Here is a 19,235-nt window from a genome sequence, read left to right as displayed (position 1 = left end):
GAAAAGTACTAATGAAGTAGTGCTAAAAAGTATCGTTGAAGTAGTACTGAAAAGTACCGCTAAAATAGTTTTTTCATATCTCAACCTCTTAGTTTACTTTAGAAAATTACTTCACGTAATCAATATATATAGAATCATTTGTATATGAAATATTGTTGAGCCCTTTTACAATGGTTTAAAATGCTTCCTAACGCTTGCTAACGCTTCCTGATGCTTACCCAAAATAACTATTTTTGTTGATTTTATTCGTCCAAGGGCATTATGGTCATTTCACACATCTCCCTTCCGACCATCCCGTGCGTTGACGACGAAGGATTCCGGGGCGGGGGGGGGGGGGGGGGGCACGGGGACCCACCTGTCGTCCGGAGCTTGATCTGCAGGCCCGCCGTGCGGTTGGACCTGAGCACGGAGATGATCTGCGGGTCCGTGTGCTCCCCGAACCCCGTCATGCCGCAGTCCACCGGCGGCAGCAGCGGGCAGGGCGGGTAGTGGTTCACGCGCACCAGCTCGTCGCTGCCTTCCCGCCCCACCACCATCGCCCTCGTCAGGGACCGGTCCACGCCCAGGTCCTCCGCTATGAGCTCCAGCACCCGCCTGCACACCTCCCTCACCGCAGCCGTGTGCTCCTCCAATGCCGCTCTGCATGCCCATGCATCCTGTCCGCTGAGTGAGTCGACCCAGGTGTGCGTGCACGGCGAAGACGAAGCAAGATCAACAGCTAGCTAGCTTACCGGAGCGAGGGCGGCAGGGAGGAGACCTTGATGGTGTTGGCGCTGACGGAGAGGAGGAGGTACTCCAGCCACCCGACGTCGCCGTTGGAGCCGATGCTCTTGCTGCCGTACCCCATGGGGCGGCCGGCGCCGGACATGTCCAGCTTCTCCTGCATAGGCAGCGCGAAGAACGCCATCGTGCGGGCCTCCAGCGCCTCGGCGATGCGCGCCGGCACACCGTGGTTGGTCGCCCTAAAGAAGCCCACGCTGCGGCACGCGTCGGCCACCGCCGCGGCCGCGCCCGGCGCCGACAGGTCCACATACGGGATACGGGATGGCCGCAGCGCCCGCCTGCTGGATTTACTGTTCTACCATTGATTAAAAAAATAACTACGAAAAAGGAATTGCCACTCTTTTATTTGAAGCCCTAATCCTCTTAACTTTGGAGGTGTTGGGAGGCGTTACGGCGCATATGGGCCCACCGACCATAGACACATCCAACGCCTCCCGACACCTCCCTCATTGACGCCTCTCAATGCCTTCCTTCGTATAGGCCCACCAATCATTGACACAGCTAACGCTTCCTGACGCCTCCACAACCATAGTAAAAAAGTTCAATATTGTTTGGTGAAGCCTCTCTGGCTTGGCTGCTCTAAGAGGGTTACCAAACAAATCCTTATTTCATAGAAAGAGCTACTATATAGTACATAGAAAAATATTCAAATGGAACCCAAATAGTGAAATACCCCCATATTAAAAAAAACGTGTTGTCTTAGCCCTCTTTGTATCTTGACAATCATTTTGTTTACTCACTTATTCTTGTGCTCAACACTAAAACAAGTATTCTAGACCGTAGGTAATCCCCGTGCTTTATTTAAATACATACTCCTATTAATTAAGCATGTTGTCAAAACTAATAATTTAGTAAATAAATGAAATAAAAACTGTATAAATAAAGTTCCAGGACTAGGCCCCAATCCGAACGCATGCGTTTGCATCAGGACAAAAGGTTCTTACATATCCTGCAGTTTTAAATAAAAATAAAATCACGCTATATCTTTGACAAAATCTGTCACAATACTATAATTTTGATAAATGATTTTCTTTGCATACAACTTCACAGAAACCCACCTTCCTGCCGTTTCAAAAGCTCACTATGATTTATTTATATATATATGTTTGTCACGAGTCAAGATACTTAGCTCACTGAATACTGACAGTCCGGATAACGTGACAATCTCAAGAATGTATTTTTTCCTTTTCAAAAGGCCGGTTGAAGATACTTATTGAAAAACGAGGCATAAAAACCGGTAACTGCACGGTTCATTCATGAGAAATTAGCAAAGCATTCAACTAGAAAAGTACTTAGCAAAACATTAAACTAGAAAAGTACTACAAGTAAAAACAACTGCTTAAGCGTGGAGCTAAAGAAGACACGTGTAACTAGACTAGAGGCACAACAACAACGACTTCAGGACACCACCATGGTTTTCTACCTCACAACGAAGCCAACGCGATCACGAGGACCCAACTTAATAATCACTGCAAAGCCCGTATCCATGTAGTGGCTCTAACTTCTCACATTAGACAACAACCAACCAGGCCATATAGCATGATATTTAGGGCTCTTTTAGCAAGGATTATATACAACTCCGTCTCCTTATCGTAGCAACAGAGGAGTCAAAGTCGGCGAAGCCAGGCTTCATCGGCTCCTAGTTCATCTAGAAGAAGAGAGAGAGAAACTTCTTCTATATAGCTTTTACAATGATATGTCAAAAGGACACTAGTAGAGAAACGACTTTTGATCCATGTTGAAATTTGGCTTTAGTCCCGGTATTTTCCGCATCCGGGACTGGAGATACCTTTAATCCCGGTTGGTAGCTTCAACCAGGACTAAAGGTCCCTGTCCAACGGCTACTGCAACAAACTTTTGCTGCAGGGGACCTTTAGTCCTGGTTGGAGCTACCAACCAGGACTAAAGGTTAACTTTTACTCCCGGTTGGTCTCTCCAACCAGGAGTAAAAGTCTACTCCCGACTGGAGGCTCTGTCCAGGACTAGAAAGGGACCTTTAGTCCCGGTTGTTGTCTCCAACCGGGACTAAAGCTTGAAACGGCCGGGACTATTGCAAATGGAGCTAAAAAGAGAGCTTCTTAAACGCGACACGACACCAGATGTTGCAACTGTAACATGCAGTCTTTTGAGCTGACACTGACAGGGTGCACGTTAGCATGGTAGCCTAGCCTAGCTATTGTGGCTGTTGTTTGTGTTTGTGACCACAAGTCTGTTTGTTCGGCTACTGTGCCAGTGGGGGCTCAGCTATAGCCTCAGACCGTCACCAGACGCATTCACGGCTGCTCTATCTACCACATGCCGAGAGATCTGCAGACACATGCAACATGCATGGGTCCAATGCAACTGAACATGACCAAATCAATTAGTCCCGGCTGGTATTAGGAGCCGGGACTAAAGGTCCCGGCTGGTATTAGGAGCCGGGCCAGGACCAAAGGTCTTTTAGTTCCGGGCGTTTACAGGAGCCGGGAATAAAGATATTACCAGAATGGGCCGGCTCGATCTGAAGCCCACACATAGGAGAGAGCATATACCAGAATGGAGCGGCCCAGCACGCAATATGCTGGAATTACTGGCCAGTCCCACCTATTAGCACCACCTCGCTTGCTCAGAAGAGTGAAAGCTAACATAAAAGCTCAGCTCTGGAGCCATGCACCACGATCTTACTTGAACGGGATCTGTTCTATAGGGTCGTACTGCTGCATCCTTGGTCCTTCATACTTTAGTTTGCACAAAATGTTCAAACATTATACGTGTAGAATACGTATATTCTAGCAGCATAGAATACGTATTCAAAAGCCAAAACAAATCATCAATTAAAAATAGAAACAAAAAAAAGAAAAGAAAAAAATGAAAGTCCCGGTAGCAGCGTAGATTGCGAACGAATCATCAATTGAAAATAGAAACAAAAGAAAAAGAAAATAGACAAAAAAAAAGAAAAAAAAACTTTAGTCCCAGTTGGTAATACCAACCGGGACTAAAGGGTCAACCTACGTGGCCAGGCCGAGAGACCTCTTTAGCCCCGGTTGGTATTACCAACCGGGACTAAAGGTGAACCTTTAGTCCCGGGCGATAAACCGGGACTAAAGGAGAGGCCCTTTATTCCCGGATTCGTGCTCCTGGTTGGAAAACCGAGACTGACGGGGTTTCCCAACCGGAAGTATAGCTTGTTTCTCTACTAGTGGGAGCCGGAGCTAGAAACACATTGAAGGGACCGTGACGCCTAAGAGGGGGGGGGGGTGAATTAGGCAACTTAAAACTTTAACTCTAAACTATGGCCTCTCTTTCTAACCTTAGCAAAACCTATGCAAAAGATAAACTATCTAAATGTGCAACTACGGTTTTGCTAGTGTGTTGCTATCTCTACCGCAAATGTAGTAAAGTAATCAATGTTAATGCGGAAGCTAAAGAGCAAGGTAGAGATATGCAAACTCCCGTCGACGACTCCGGTATTTTTATCAAGGTATCGAGAAGCGCGCAAGCTTCCCCCTAGTCCTCGTTGGAGCCCCTCGCAAGGAATCCCTCACAAGGGCTAAGCTCCTGGTCGGGTAACTCTGTGGATAGTCTCGGGTCTTCCCCACGCGTAAGTGGGTCTCCGACGTGCCTTCTGGCAAGCCCCTTCCGGATGCTCCCCGCCGTCTTCACTATCAAGCTTCCGGCCAAAATATCGCGGGCCTTGTTCCCTCTAGTACACGGTGGCGGCCACACCACAAACACGGTTGGTGTGATCTCGCAAGACTTCAAGCCCCTCCGATGTACAACACTTGTGCTCGCAAGCACGAGGTGGCAAGAGGTGTGTAAACCTCACTAAACACTAGGCAAACACCTAGAGCAAGCGCATAAGCGATGGTCTAATCAACCTAAGCACTTCACAAAGCACTTATGCTAATCACCTAATAAAACACTAAGCACTATGCATGTGGAGATCACTAAAATGGTGTACCAACACCCTTGGTATATTTCCTCAGCTCCACACTACTCAAATGGCCGGTTGGGGGTTGTATTTATAAGCCCCACTGAGAAAGTAGCCGTTGGGGTCGAATTCCCGCGAAACTGCTACTGACCGGACGCTGAATCGTCCTAACCGGACGCATCCGGTCGTCCCGACTGTTGAGCCGGCAATATGCTGATCGGACGCTGGCCAGCGTCCGGTCGCCTAACACCGGACGTGTCCGGTCGCAGATATGCCGCTCTGTAACCTCTCTGTACTCGATCGGATGCTGCTTCCCTGCGTCTGGTTGGTTGCCACCAGCGTCTGGTCCATTATCCGGTCGCCTGTCTACCGAGCCACCGGTCCAGTGTCCGATCGCGCTTCCAGCGTCTGGTCCAGTGTCCGGTTGCCTCTGCGAGCTCGTTTCTTCGCAATCTTGCGTATGGCTTGGTTCCAATCTTTATGCTTGGACTTTGCTTGATCTTTTGGGTCTTCTCTTGTGCTCCTAAGGTCTTGCTTGAGGTGTTGATTATTTGATCATCATGTCACCTTCGTCCAAGTTACGTCTTGCACCCTATTGAATTATAAAACAAACACTTACAAATTTATTAGTCCAATTTAGTTGTGTTGGTCATCAAACACCGAAATCCAAAGTAAATGGGCCAAGGGTCCATTTTCCTTACAATCTCCCCCTTTTTAGTGATTGATGCCAACACGACCAAAGCAAGCAAATAATAAGAATTTGGAAGTTAAAAACTACCTACTTGCTAGGATGCAATGTAAAGAGCAAGGTTATATGATACTAATTGATAGATACTAATTGAAACTTTACTTAAAAAGCATGTCTTGCCCTTACTAATGTCCCCATGTGATATTATGGATTAAAGCCTAGTTTTTTAAAAAATTCCCATTACTTAGACTAATCCATAATTCACTTTCCTCCCTTTCTCGGACCATTACCACTTGTAGACATCAACTTGATGCTTGCCTTTGGTCCTTTAAATTCTCCCCCTTTGGCATTAAACACCGAAAAGGAAGACATTAGTAGCACAAGGGAGGGTCAAATTTCGTGATCCTTTGTGTATAGAGTGAATTGGATCACAAAACTTGACTCTCATATTATATAGACTAAGCTCCCCCTAAATATATGCATACATATGGTAGAAAGCATAGCATATGCATAATTAGCAAATTATTGTATAAGAGAGTTTAATCTATATAATGCATGGAGAAAGCATGTAAATATGTAATGAAATCAACATAATGATACTAATTGAAGAATGATGCTTAACTCCGGGGACTCCAATTTCCTTACAATGAGACTACTACACATGTGATAGGTTTGAAAAAAATACTATTTGAAAAAGTGTTAGTCTCAAGGCATCCAACTTGTAGATAAAGCTCCCCCTAAATTTATGCACATAAGAGTTGAATACTTATGAAGTTTGTGCACATTGATCAAAATACCACTTGAAAGATGATATTTTGGAGAGATTATCTATAATTTGGACTATGGCACATATTAGATAAATAATTGTAAAGCAAGCTATGTGCCGTGCTTCTAAATAATTTTAAACCATGTAGGTTTGCTCCAAGGGTTGAGAATGAAACCGAGCAAGCCTACCATATGATATACCTATTGAATGCATGACAAAAGATTTAAGTATGTAAATGCAAACATAGACATGAAAGATAACTAGATGCTTTAAGAGTATATCATTTGAAAAACAATACCAAATGAAATGAATACTAATTGAAAGTAATAACATCTAGTTACCTAACATGGGAAGGGGAATTTGGGTCCATAGTATTTACTAACCTACTTGGCAATGACTTTGTCCATCATGATGCACCCCATGAAATGCACCCAATACTTTGCCAAGTCTCTAAATTCCCCGTTGTCCGATGGACTTCTCACTTCCCTTTCAGGATCCAAACCTTCTTGGTGCTTTTCATGTTTGAAATGATTTCCTTTGGCACCCAAAAGCGTTTGACCCCATTATTGACTTGCTTGTTCACCTTGATGGCCACCACCTTGTCATTTTTCTTCTTCTTCAAGAGATAAGGTGTGGAGGCCTTCTTGTCCACCTTGTTGGTGTAGGTGTTGGAGAGCTTGCTTGTTTGCTTTTTCTCCTTCTTCTTTGCTCCTCCCCCATTCTTCACCTTGCACTCATAGGACTTGTGGCCTTCCTTGTGGCACACGTAGCAAACCACGGTTTGTCCTTCATCAAGCTTCTTCACTCTCTTGATAGTGTTATCTTGATGAAGTTGGGTTTGCTTCGCCTTGCCTTTCACTTGAGTCAAGTCCTTGGTGAGGCGAGCTACTTCTTGCTTGAGTTGCTCATTCTCCTTTGCAACCTCTTGTGTACATGTATCTACAACAACTTTCTCAACACAAACTTGGTTGCACAAAGGTGAGTCTAAACATAAATCATTACAAGAAGTAGAGACATCCTTTTTAGACATGTCAAAGATAGAACTTTTCTTTTTAGATGCCTTGGTGGGGGTTGTGCTAACGGCTTCAAGATTAGCAACTTTATTAGTTAGCTCATCACAATGTTTGCATATGGTTTCCATTTTAGCAAGCAAACTATTATATGCTTCTTGTGAGCTAGCTAACATTTCTTTTAATTTTTCATTTTTCTTTAAGAGTTGCTCATCATTGATTGTGCATGCATTTGTTGTTGCACTAGTCTCAAGTTTCTCAATTTTAGTAGATAGTTTAACATTGAGATTTGCAAAGTTTTCATATTGTTTAAGCAAATTCTTGTATGCTTCTTGTGAACTACCTAGCTCTTCTTTTAAATTTTTGAGCTTCTTTTGTTGACTAGTGCAAACTTTAGCATATTTACGATTTTGTTGCACAATTGTATTATAGAAAGGCAAATCATCATCACTATCGCTCTCACTAGAGGATGAGCTTTCATGACCTCGTGCCATAAGGCACACACGAGAAGAGCTTGATGATGAGTGCTTGCGTCCTCGCCTCTTGTGATGAGATTCTTCTTCACTTGAAGAATCATCCCATGATCTTATTGAAGTGAGGGCTTGATTCTTGCATGCCTTCTTCTTTGTCTTAGGTGTGGGCTTGTTTGGACAAACTTCCACAAAGTGCCCCAACTCACCGCATCCATAGCATCCTCTCTTTCTTTGCTCTTTTCTTTGATTTGTGAAAATAAGATCTTGAATTTGGATGGGCACACCCTTGACATTTAGCTTTTGGATCATCTTCTCCACCTTGTTGATCAATTTGATTGATTCTTCATCAAGATCGGAGGTGGAAGAGGAAGATTCATCATCATCACTTGATTCATCATCATCATCATCATCATCATCGTCCTCATCTTCTTCTTCACTTGAGGAGCTTGAGCTTGAGCTTGACTCAACTTTCTTGCCCTTCATCTTTTTCTTCTCGCTACAAGCTAGAGCTTTGCCTTTGCTTGATGAAGAAGCTTCTTCTTGACCCATCTTATATGACATTTCAAATGCCACTAACTTGCCGATGGCTATGCCCAGGGTCATGTTACTCAAGTCCTCCATGTTGTGAAGGATGGTGATGATGCTTGCATATTTTTTTGTGGTAGCACGGAGATGATTTTCCTCACGATGTCCGCATCATCTAGCTTTAATAATCCTATTGAATGGAGCTCATTGATAATTAGATTCAATCAAGAATGCATATCACGAACAAGCTCGTCATTATTTATAGCAAAGGAATCATAATTTTGCTTGGCTAGACAATATTTTTGCTCATGGACATTACTTGTGCTGTCATGGAGCTCTTGGAGTTTTAACCAAATTTCATATGCCGTATTTAAGGTGAACACTTGGTTAAACACGTCCATGCTAAAAGATTCAAACAAGCAATTCTTAGCTCTAGCATTGAAATGCATTTCTTTTTCGTCACTCTTTGTGGGCTTTTCGGGATTCTTAATGGGTTTCATCCCGTCACGAGTGACTCTCCATACACCTAAATCAACCGCCTCAAGGTGGCAAGCCATTCTAGCCTTATACTAGAGGAAGTTAGTGCCATCAAATTATGGAGGCCTAGCGGTATTCATCCCAACCACTCTACAATAGCGTCGGCTCAACGGCGGTTAAGCCAAAGGTCCAAATATGAGCCAACCTGGCTCTGATACCAATTGAAGGGACCGTGACGCCTAAGAGGAGGGGTGAATTAGGCAACTTAAAACTTTAACTCTAAACTATGGCCTCTTTTTCTAACCTTAGCAAAACCTATGCAAAAGATAAACTATCTAAATATGCAACTATGGTTTGCTAGTGTGTTGCTATCTCTACCGCAAATGTAGTAAAGTAATCAATGTTAATGCGGAAGCTAAAGAGCAAGGTAGAGATATGCAAACTCCCGTCGACGACTCCGGTATTTTTACCGAGGTATCGAGAAGCACGCAAGCTTCCCCCTAGTTCTCGTTGGAGCCTCTCGCAAAGAATCCCTCACAAGGGCCAAGCTCCTGATCGGGTAACTTCATGGATAGCCTCAGGCCTTCCCCACGCGCAAGTGGGTCTCCGACGTGCCTTCCGGCAAGCCTCTCTCGGATGCTCCCCGCCGTCTTCACTATCAAGCTTCCGGCCAAAACATCGCGGGCCTTGTTCTCTCCGGTACACGGTGGTGGCCATACCACAAACGCGGTTGGTGTGATCTCATAAGACTTCAAGCCCCTCCGATGTACAACACTTGTGCTCGCAAGCATGGGGTGGCAAGAGGTGTGTAAACCTCACTAAACACTAGGCAAACACCTAGAGCAAGCGCATAAGCGATGGTCTAATCAACCTAAGCACTTTGCAAGGCACTTATGTTAATCACCTAATAAAACACTAAGCACTATGCATGTCGAGATCACTAAAATGGTGTACCAACACCCTTGGTATGTTTCCTCAGCTCCACACTACTCAAATGGTCGGTTGGGGGTTGTATTTATAAGTCCCACTGAGAAAGTAGCCGTTGGGGTCGAATTCCTGCGAAACTGCTACTGACCGGACGCTGAATCGTCCTGACTGGACGCGTCCGGTCGTCCCGACTGTTGAGCCAGCAATATGCTGATCGGACATCGGACATGTCCGGTCGCAGATATACCGCTCTGGAACCTCTCTGTACTCGATCGGACGCTGCTTCCCTACGTCCGGTCGGTTGCCGCCATCGTCCGGTCCATTATCCAGTCGCCTGTCTGCCGAGCCACCGGTCCAGCGTCCGGTTGCCTCTGCGAGCTCGTTTCTTCGCGATCTTGCGTACGGCTTGGTTCCAATCTTCATGCTTGGATTTTGCTTGATCTTTTGGGTCTTCTCTTGTTCTCCTAAGGTCTTGCTTGAGGTGTTGATCATTTGATCATCATGTCGCCTTCGTCCAAGTTACGTCTTGTACCCTATTGAATTACAAAACAAACACTTGCAAATTCATTAGTCCAATTTGGTTGTGTTGGTCATCAAACACCGAAATCCAAAGTAAATGGGCCAAGGGTCCATTTTCTTTACACACACGATGTGTAATTCTAAAATAAATGAGACCTTATTGGCATGGATGGTGATGAGCTCATGGAACATCTCGTGGCGTGCAATTCGTACTTCAAAAAACCGCACTTTGGCCCCGTTCGCTGGTCTGAAACTTAGCTGAAACTGGCTGAAAAACATTGTTTCGGCTGAATTGTTGTGAGAGAAAAATACTGTTCCGACTGAAAAAAGAAGCCGAACAAACCATTTTTAAGACAAGCGAACGGGGCCTTTCTTTATGGTGTATTGTTCATCTACCTCACTAACTAATTAGGCCCACTCTGAGACATAGTACTACTTTGTAGTAGATTACTAGCTCTGAGTCAGAGCTTAGATTCCCCTAACACTACTAGAATCTCGCTTTTTTCTGTGTGTGCGAAAACACACAGAAAAATACGAATACCGTCAGAAAAATATTTTTCTGACGGTGTACCCTCAGAAAAATACACACAGAAATATAATGACAGAAAAATCAAATTTTTCTGTGGGTTCACCGTCAGAAACAATTTTTCTGTGGGTCTCACACGCACAGAAAAATTGTGTTCGCCCAGATTAAAACTAATTTTTCTGTGTGTTAATCCACATAGAAATAAACGCATAAACGCACAGAAAAACACGTTTTTTTATGTCGGTCTAGGTGAACTCACAAAAAAATTCATTCCGCCCAGATTAAAAAAAATATTTCTGTGTAGCCAGCCTCACAGGAAAAAAGAGTTGAACACACAAAAAAAATATTTTAAAACAGTAGCAACAAGGTTTGCATTCAAATAATACGGTACTTTCTGTGCATGACCAACAAGGTTTCATTCAAATAATACACAAATCAGTAGTTCATCATCAATTGTGTCTAACACTTGTGTCAGAAATAGACGACGACAGGCTGCCTCCGCCTACCCGCTGCCTGCCTGAGCCTGAGCCTGACCTCGGGGACAGGAGAGGGCCACCGGAGCTCTGCATTGCCAACAACAGCCCAGTCACAAGAAGCACGCACAATGTATTCTGAGTTCATTCACGCTCGCGTGATGTGATTTACCTCGCGTCCTCCTCTTGCACTGCATTGTTGTACTTGATGGCTAGGTTCAGCATTTCCTAGACAAGAATAGACACAATGCCAATAACAAAAGAAATACTCAAGTATAAAGCATCAATAAGGAGAAAAAAATCATCTCAGTATACAGCTAAAGGAAGCTGGGTAGTATAGGCACCTGGACAGTCTGCTCGTTGGTTTTTGAGTGAGTGTCAAACCTCTTCAAAATTAGCTCATCGGTCCATTTCTTTTTGTGCAAGTTCAGCAACATTTTCTCCTCAAGCTCATTTTCCGGTAATTGATTGCAATTGAGTAGTAGTGTCTGTTCAGCCCATGGATAAGAGCCTGATAAAGAACAGAAATGGTCAAACTATTTATAAAAAAGGAAAAACAAGTCTATGTGTATTACTAGGACGGCGCGCCTGGGAGGGGCCGCGCGCTGAGAGGGCCACGCCTGGGAGAGAGACGGCGCGCCTGGATCCGGGAGAGGGAGGCCGGATCTGGCCGGGTGAAGAAGGGGGAGGGGAGGGGCACCCGCCGGGGAAGAAGAAGGGGGAGGGGAGGGGCTCCAGCGGGGGAGAAGAAGGGGGAGGGCGCGGATCTGCTCGGTCGTCGGCGGTGGCGACGGATCCGGATGCGGCCCTGCCTCGTCCTCGCGCCACCGGTGACGCCGGATCCAGCCGCCTGGGGACGCGCCCGCCATGGATTTGGCCGGATCCGGGGGTGAAGGAGAGGGGCCACGCCGGCCGCGTCGATGAAGAGGGAGAGGGAGGAGAGGGAGTGGCGGCGCTGCTCGGGGAGGGGCGCGGCGCTGAGTCGCAGAGGGAGGGGTGCGCTGAAAGGAGAGAGTGAGGGAGGGCGCGCGGTCGCGTGAGAGGGTGTTTGGGGGCGCGGCGGCCGGCGGGTTAGGGTTAGGATTTTTCTGTGCGTGTACATATTTTTTCCGTGTGTTTTTAAAGAACCGACAGAATAAATTGTATTTTTCTGTGAGTGTTGATTTTTTCCGTGTGTGTATTGTCACGTTAGTATTTTTCTGTCGGGATATTTTGGAACCGACAGAAAAATCGTAATTTTTCTGTGCATACCGAAAAAAACGCACAGAAAAATTTATCACCCACAGAAAAATGCGAGATTCCAGTAGTGTAAGATCTCCCTAATCTCTCTCTAAATAACACACACTAACTGGAAGAAACAGCTTGACCATTCTCACTCGAAGTGCACTGGGTGCAAGAAGAATACAGATGCACCTTGTTGCCACCTTTCCTCTCGTCTACTAGAGAGAGAAAAGACACCTCAGTTTGCCAAGTCCACACTCCACAGCCGTTGCTAATCTCTCTCTCTCTCTCTCTCTCTCTCTCTCTGCACAAGCACGCGGAAGCATCTCTGTGTTGTGTGTGTGTCGATCTGAAATCTGAATCTCATGTTACTGCAAGCTGAGCATGTCCTGTCACAGAAGCTGCTGCCCCTGCCCGTGCACATGCTACCCGGCCGTCGCAGCTATTAACCCGCCCGAGCCATGCGCCCTTGCGCCCACTGCGCCCTGACGCCGCCATGCTCGGCGCACCCGGCCACGACGCCGCGGCGCGCGCGCAGGAGCAAGTCGCCGCCGACGACGACGCGCAGCCCTCGTCGCCGAGAGGCCTCGTGCTTGCGAGCGCCGGCCTCCTCCACCGCGGCGACGTCGACGGCGCCCGGCGCGCGGCGGACGAGGTCCTGTCCACCGCCGACCCGCGGGGCGACGCGGCCGACCGCCTCGCGCACAACTTCGCCCGCGCGCTCGCTCGCCGCGTCGACGACGACAAGGCCGCCGCCGGAGGAGACGTCGTCGCCGCGGCGCCCGCGCCCGCGGGAGGGGCACCGCCGCCGGCCCCTCGGGGGGCGCCGACGGCGACGGCGTACCTGGCGTACAACCAGATCGCGCCGTTCCTGCGGTTCGCGCACCTGACGGCCAACCAGGCAATCCTCGACGCCGCCGCCAGCGCCAGCGCCAGCGGCGGCGCGCGGCGGTTGCACATCGTGGACCTCGACGCCGCGCACGGCGTGCAGTGGCCGCCGCTGCTGCAGGCCATCGCCGACCTCGCGGGCCCTGCGGTCGGCCCGCCCGAGGTCCGGATCACCGGTGCTGGGCCCGACCGCGACGTGCTCCTCCGCACGGGCGACCGTCTTCGCGCCTTCGCCGGCTCCCTCAACCTACCCTTCCGTTTCCACCCGCTTCTCCTCCCCTGCACCGCGCAGCTCGCAGCTGACCCGGCGACGGGGCCGGAGCTGCACCCGGACGAGACGCTGGCCGTCAACTGCGTGCTCTTCCTGCACAGGCTCGGCGGCGAGGGCGAGGTCGCCACGTTCCTGAAGTGGGTGAAGTCCATGAACCCTGCCGTGGTGACCATTGCCGAGAAGGAAGCCGGCAGCGCCGGCAGCAACGACTGCCCGGCGGACGACCTGCCGCGGCGGGTGGCCACGGCGATGGGCTACTACTCGGCGGTGTTCGACGCCCTGGAAGCGACGGCGCCGCCGGGCAGCGCTGATCGTCTCTTGGTCGAGAGAGAGGTCCTCGGCAGAGAGATCGACGCGGCGCTGGCGCTGGCGCCGGGCCGCGTCGGCGAACACTCCTGGGGGTTCGAGGCGTGGGCCTCCGCCGCGCGTGCCGCTGGGCTCTCGCCTCGTCCGCTCAGCGCATTCGCGGTGTCGCAGGCGCGGCTGCTGCTGCGGCTGCACTACCCGTCGGAGGGGTACGTCGCCGAGGAGGCCCGCGGCGCGTGCTTCCTCGGCTGGCAGACGCGGCCGCTCATGTCGGTCTCGTCTTGGCAATAGATCGTCAAACGGCCGGCCAGAGCTGACTGTTGGACCTTGCCATTCGTGCGTGGTGTGCTCTTCTCCTTCTCCATTAATGGCTTCGATCTTGCTGGCTACCTAATCTGGATGGGCACACCACTGCATTGCCGGCCACAAGCAATGAGCCTATGACACTTGTGGATCGAGAGGCAAGCTGATCTCGTGGTTGAAGATATTGTTTGGTAAGGATTTTGGATGGAAGAAGAAGACCGCGCGTGCATGCGCCCATGCAAGGATCTAGGGGGGAAATGAGCAGCTAGCCAGCTGAGCTAGCTGCTTGGCCACCATTCTAATCGATGATGGCCAATGGCGGCTAGCTGCTCAAACTTGCAAGGTTACTACTTTTGGTATAGTGCGAGTGCAATGGACGAAGGAGGAGGAGGAGGAAGAAGAAGATGCGTTGGCGTGCGTGATGGACACGTTGCATGGAAACGCACCATTGGGAGATCCATGCGAGGATCTTTGGCATAATTCAATTCTTCAACTTGGTAAGCCTTCCTTCTACCAATAGCTACTACCAATTCTTCTTTCAAAAAAAAAAAAAACGCTACTACCAATTCTTTTGCTTTTTTTTTTGCTATATACTTTTTTTATTTATTACTGGTCTCTCTCTCTCTCAGTCTCTCTCACTACACACATATTGGTGGAGTTGTTATGGTTCGCTGATCATTTTGATATGGCTATCTAATGTTGTCAATATTGTAGTGGTAAAGGGATATGTTCATTTGCATGCTCCTGAGAAAATTAGGCCAGGTCGTATATAAAGCTGATTTGTTGAATCCCAAATAATGAAGAGGATCTTGAAGTTCCTACACACCTCAGTGGATTGGGTCCATCTTTTTAAAAGTTTATCCTGAAATTTCGCTTGCTCTTCTTGCTGTGTGTTGCGGTTGTTTGTATTATAACTAATCATGCTTTGGCCTCCACTGGACATAAACTAATGCACCATTTGGTTGGTCTTTTTATTTTACTCGGGGTAATGATCACTCTTGTGTGCTACGAAAGGCCAGCTAGCGTGCATTCCCAGTGCATACATATAGGAAAAATACAAACTAGTACTCTCTTGCATGTTAGCTAATACTATATGAAGCTAGGCTACACAGTTACAGTATATATGTTGAGATGTATGGTCATCTAGCTAGTGTATACTACTATTATGTTCTTGCAAAGAGAGGCACGGTAAAAAAAAATACTCATCTGTCTCCCTTCCTGCCTGAGGAGGAGGAGGATGTGGTTCTTGTTTTCTGCCTCTTGTCCCAGATATGCTGGCATGCTGTCCTGTCCTTTGGAGAGCACAGCACACGTTGTAGGATCTGTTTGTGTCCATGTGGTGTGAGTGCGGTGTGTGTGAGTGTGTGGTGTTGGTGTTTGTCTGTCCATGAACAGTTACTACAGTTGTATCTAGATGAGAGGCGAAAAAAAGCACAGCACACACAGAAATGGCATGCATGATCCCATGAATCAGTGACCAGTACGTGCTGCGTGCCCTAATTCCTGCTCACTGTCCCCTCAAGCAAAATCATGGGTCTTCTCAAAACCAGGCACCCCTTTTTGGTGGCCAGCCTGCAATCCTGAATCTCTCTCTTGTTGAGTTGCCTCCTCGTCCTCTAGCTTCCTCTCTCAACAAAGATCATTCTCTTTTGGATGGGCCCATTAACTCTCCTAACTTTTTTCCTCTCTCTCTCTCTCTCTTTCTCTCTCTCTATCTATATATATATATATATATATATATATATATATATATATATATATATATATATATATATATATGCACGTACATATCTGGGATCTTTCCGTGCACGCCGTGTTCATTGGCACCGAGCTCTCTCAAGGAGGGCCATATATACATGAAATGCAGCACTAGCTAATAGATGTACTTTGATACTACTAGATTAGTAGCTGTCTGGCCATTTGGCTTTCATGCTTTGATAGAATATAGAAGACGATCTTGCTAGCTAACACGGCTCCATCATTCTTGTTGCATCACGGCCACTGCATTATTTGGTTGGATGAAAAGGGAGAGCAAAAAGGCGACAATTATATTGTCTCTCTTATGCTTTTGAATGCTATTTAGTTCGAACAATATATAGATGACAATTGCATCCTTTCGTTTTCTTTGAAACGAAAGAGACTAATGGAGTTTGCTCTAGGCAGCAAAATACACTTATGTTACTTAATTAGAACATTAGAACTTTCCTTTATTAATTCATGTTAGATATTTTGTAGATGTTTCAAGCATCATTTCTTCACCCGAATCAGTCCACTAGCAAACTTTCAAGTTCCTGGAATAGAAGTTCCAAATTTTATCAAAATTCCAAGATCGGGTCATGTTACATTCTTCTTCATGATAATGAAATAGAAAATAGGGAAATCTCAGTTTATTGTTGTCTTCCAACAGTGTCACTTTAGTTGGTTTAAAGGTATCACCAGCTTAATTAGTTTAACAGAAATTGATTACTAGCTAGTAGCTAGATATCGTATATAATATTAGAAAGACCGGGGAGATGATTCTAGCTGGTTGCTATGATTCTGATCTCACCTATTAATTTCTTTTTTTCATGATTCTTTTTCATTTCTTTTGTAGTGCCCCAGCAAGCCAGCACTAATAGGTAACATTGATATATTTGCAGTGCACTTTTTGGATTGCGCATGCATTAGCAAACGTCACATTTACCTTGTTCTTTTGTTTGATTGATGCATAGTTTGCTCCATAGATTTTCGCTTATGAGTTACTGCATGCTTTGACTTTTTAGGATGTATTTTAGGAATTCATTATGTTTGCTCTGGTTCTTTTTCATGTACTTCATATATAAGATTCAGTAGGCCTTTTCATATCGAGCTTATTAACTTGAATTTCTCCTAGCAAAACAAGCCAACAATGCTGTTTGCTTTAAAGGTTATATATATAAGTGATAATACAGAACCATATGCAAATATATATGTCCCTATCATGAGTAAGTCATGAGGCATGCAGATCTTGTTGGTTTGTATACTTTATTACTTGATTGTGTATTATATTTTGAAAACATACATAGTATAGCTATACATGTATTTAAACCAAAGAGTATGGCACGAGAAAATGACGGGAGAAAACGAAAGCAGCATACATATAGTTAGCACAGTACTTACTATTAGCTTGCTTGCTAGCTATTCAGTTTTGGCCTACGTAATGTTCAGATGTAATATCACATCAGCGGCTGCTAAACCTAAATGTGTAGCTAGCTCGTTCTATCGGCATCTGCATCGATCATACAGGATTGTTTATTAGAGTGAGCAAACAGTACGTGCAATGCATATATGATGCTGATATATATTCACCCTACGTACAGTGTGCCTCGTGTCTTGCATTGTTGCTAGCTTACTAGTAGACTCCAGCAGTAGACTATATAGCCACAGCCATCTAGGGTTTGGAATTTGGTTATTATTGACTCAAACTGTTGATCTTTTTCTGCTGTTCGGTTTTCTGAATTATGGTAATTTACTACATACTTAAACTGATCTTTATGTATTTACTAATTAGCTACTAGGTAGTCATTCTTCATATATGATCTGTCAAGATAACCAGTCAAAATTAAAGCATGATTATCTTTGGTACTCATTCATGCAATCTATAGCTTCATTTTCTATACTACTCCTTGATAAGCTAGCTAGTCTATTGACTTTTATTCCTGATTATCTTGTTTTTGGATGCAATGCTAATGCCGCAATTTCTGCATGCAGGGGCCGGCCGGGCACACAGCCGCATGACGGCATGACTGCATGTCTGCATTCATTCGCTGATGAACAACAGTGGGGTGTTCTGCATCGGAACCGATGGGATACAAGAATGCATGCGATTATACTGTTGGGCTTGCCCACAGCCCACGAGACAAGAAGCCAAGAGAGGCTTCTGGTAGCTAGATAGCAGGCTGCTGCATGCTTTGGCACTGCGTTTCTGATCTTCCTATTGATTTATTGGCATCATGTCATTGTGCATATTTGTTGTTGCCGTAAGCGATATGCGCAATGGCTTGAGCGTATATTATTTGCTTCAAATATCGCCATGCAAAAATATCATACTAGCTAGCTAGATAAATTCTTGTCCTCAAGTGGGTTGTTAACTGGGGCAATTAAGGTGGTAACATTCTTTTAATTTAATTTACTTCATATATATGTATGGACACGTATTTTTTATGGGCATATATCACTACCGGATTCAGCTTCTTTGCCGAGTGCCTGACCGATATACACTCGGCAAAGCCTTTGTCGAGTGCTAATCTGGCACTTGACAAAGAAAAGTCGCCGTGACGGCGAGTGCCACCGTGACGGCGGCTTTGCCGAGTGTTAAGGTCAAGCACTCGGCAAAGGTCGTCGCTTTGCCGAGCGCCGTTGACTCAGACACTCAGCAAAGGTGGCCACTATGCCGAGTGCCACCAGCAAGACACTCGGCAAAGGTAGCCTATTTGCCGAGTGTCCTGTCAAGACACTCGGCAAACAGGCGACCCCTTTGCCGAGTGCCTGGCTCGTGCCACTCGGCAAATCTGTGATGTTTGTCGAGTGCAATAGCCTTTGCACTCGGCAAAGCATGTTCCCAGGTAGTCACTTTGCCGAGTGTCATGGCCATTGCACTCGGCAAAGTGACTGAAAACAATATTTTTTATTTGTTTTTTACATCCCATCCAAACAAACAGAAGATATATATAACAAACATCACCAACATCACATATATATCATCAACAACACATATATATATCATCAACACCACATATATATCACAAACGTCACATATATATCACAAACGTCACATGTCTCACAATATATCACAAATAAGTTCACAAGTAATCCAAGTGCTCCATCATCTACAACCACAATTGCAAATAGAAGTACCATTAACAACCACAAGTATTATCACCAAGATGGCCAATGAGACTGATTTGTTGAAGGATTCGCTGAAGCATGAGGATCGTTTGATGCCGCCGATTGATTCTGCACAAAGAAGAAGAGATTACATGTGTGAGACAAGATAAATATATACCATACATGAATACAACTTTCATACCCCACTAGGTTTGACCGAAAGCATGAACATACAAACTAAAACATTTATACTCACAGGAGTAGAATAGTGAGGAGGTGGAGGTGGAGGTGGAGGTGGAGCGAATAGCGAAGGTGGCGGAACTA

The 19,235-nt window shown here is 46.1% G+C and overlaps 1 protein-coding gene and 1 pseudogene across 1 annotated transcript; one reads left to right on the top strand and one right to left on the bottom strand.

Annotated features, from left to right (window-relative positions):
• Positions 1 to 270: 270 nt before the first annotated feature.
• On the bottom strand, positions 271 to 11,946 carry LOC136465291 (gibberellin 2-beta-dioxygenase 3-like; annotated as a pseudogene).
• Positions 11,947 to 12,743: 797 nt separating this feature from the next.
• Positions 12,744 to 18,198, top strand: LOC136462955 (protein MONOCULM 1-like). The gene is made up of 2 exons (XM_066462007.1): positions 12,744 to 14,563; positions 17,796 to 18,198. Exon 1 carries the CDS (start codon positions 12,795 to 12,797, stop codon positions 14,052 to 14,054), a length of 1,260 nt encoding a protein of 419 aa, XP_066318104.1. The 5' UTR covers positions 12,744 to 12,794; the 3' UTR covers positions 14,055 to 14,563; positions 17,796 to 18,198.
• Positions 18,199 to 19,235: the final 1,037 nt, after the last annotated feature.

Source organism: Miscanthus floridulus, chromosome 7, assembly GCF_019320115.1.
Source record: "Miscanthus floridulus cultivar M001 chromosome 7, ASM1932011v1, whole genome shotgun sequence".
NCBI classification, from domain to species: Eukaryota; Viridiplantae; Streptophyta; class Magnoliopsida; order Poales; family Poaceae; genus Miscanthus; species Miscanthus floridulus.
Note: the sequence above shows the minus strand (reverse complement) of the source record. Positions and strands in the feature narration are given on the sequence as shown.

Bases quoted from the DNA above. Each gene is read 5' to 3' on its own strand.
- LOC136462955 (XM_066462007.1), top strand. From the start codon at position 12,795: ATGCTCGGCGCACCCGGCCACGACGCCGCGGCGCGCGCGCAGGAGCAA.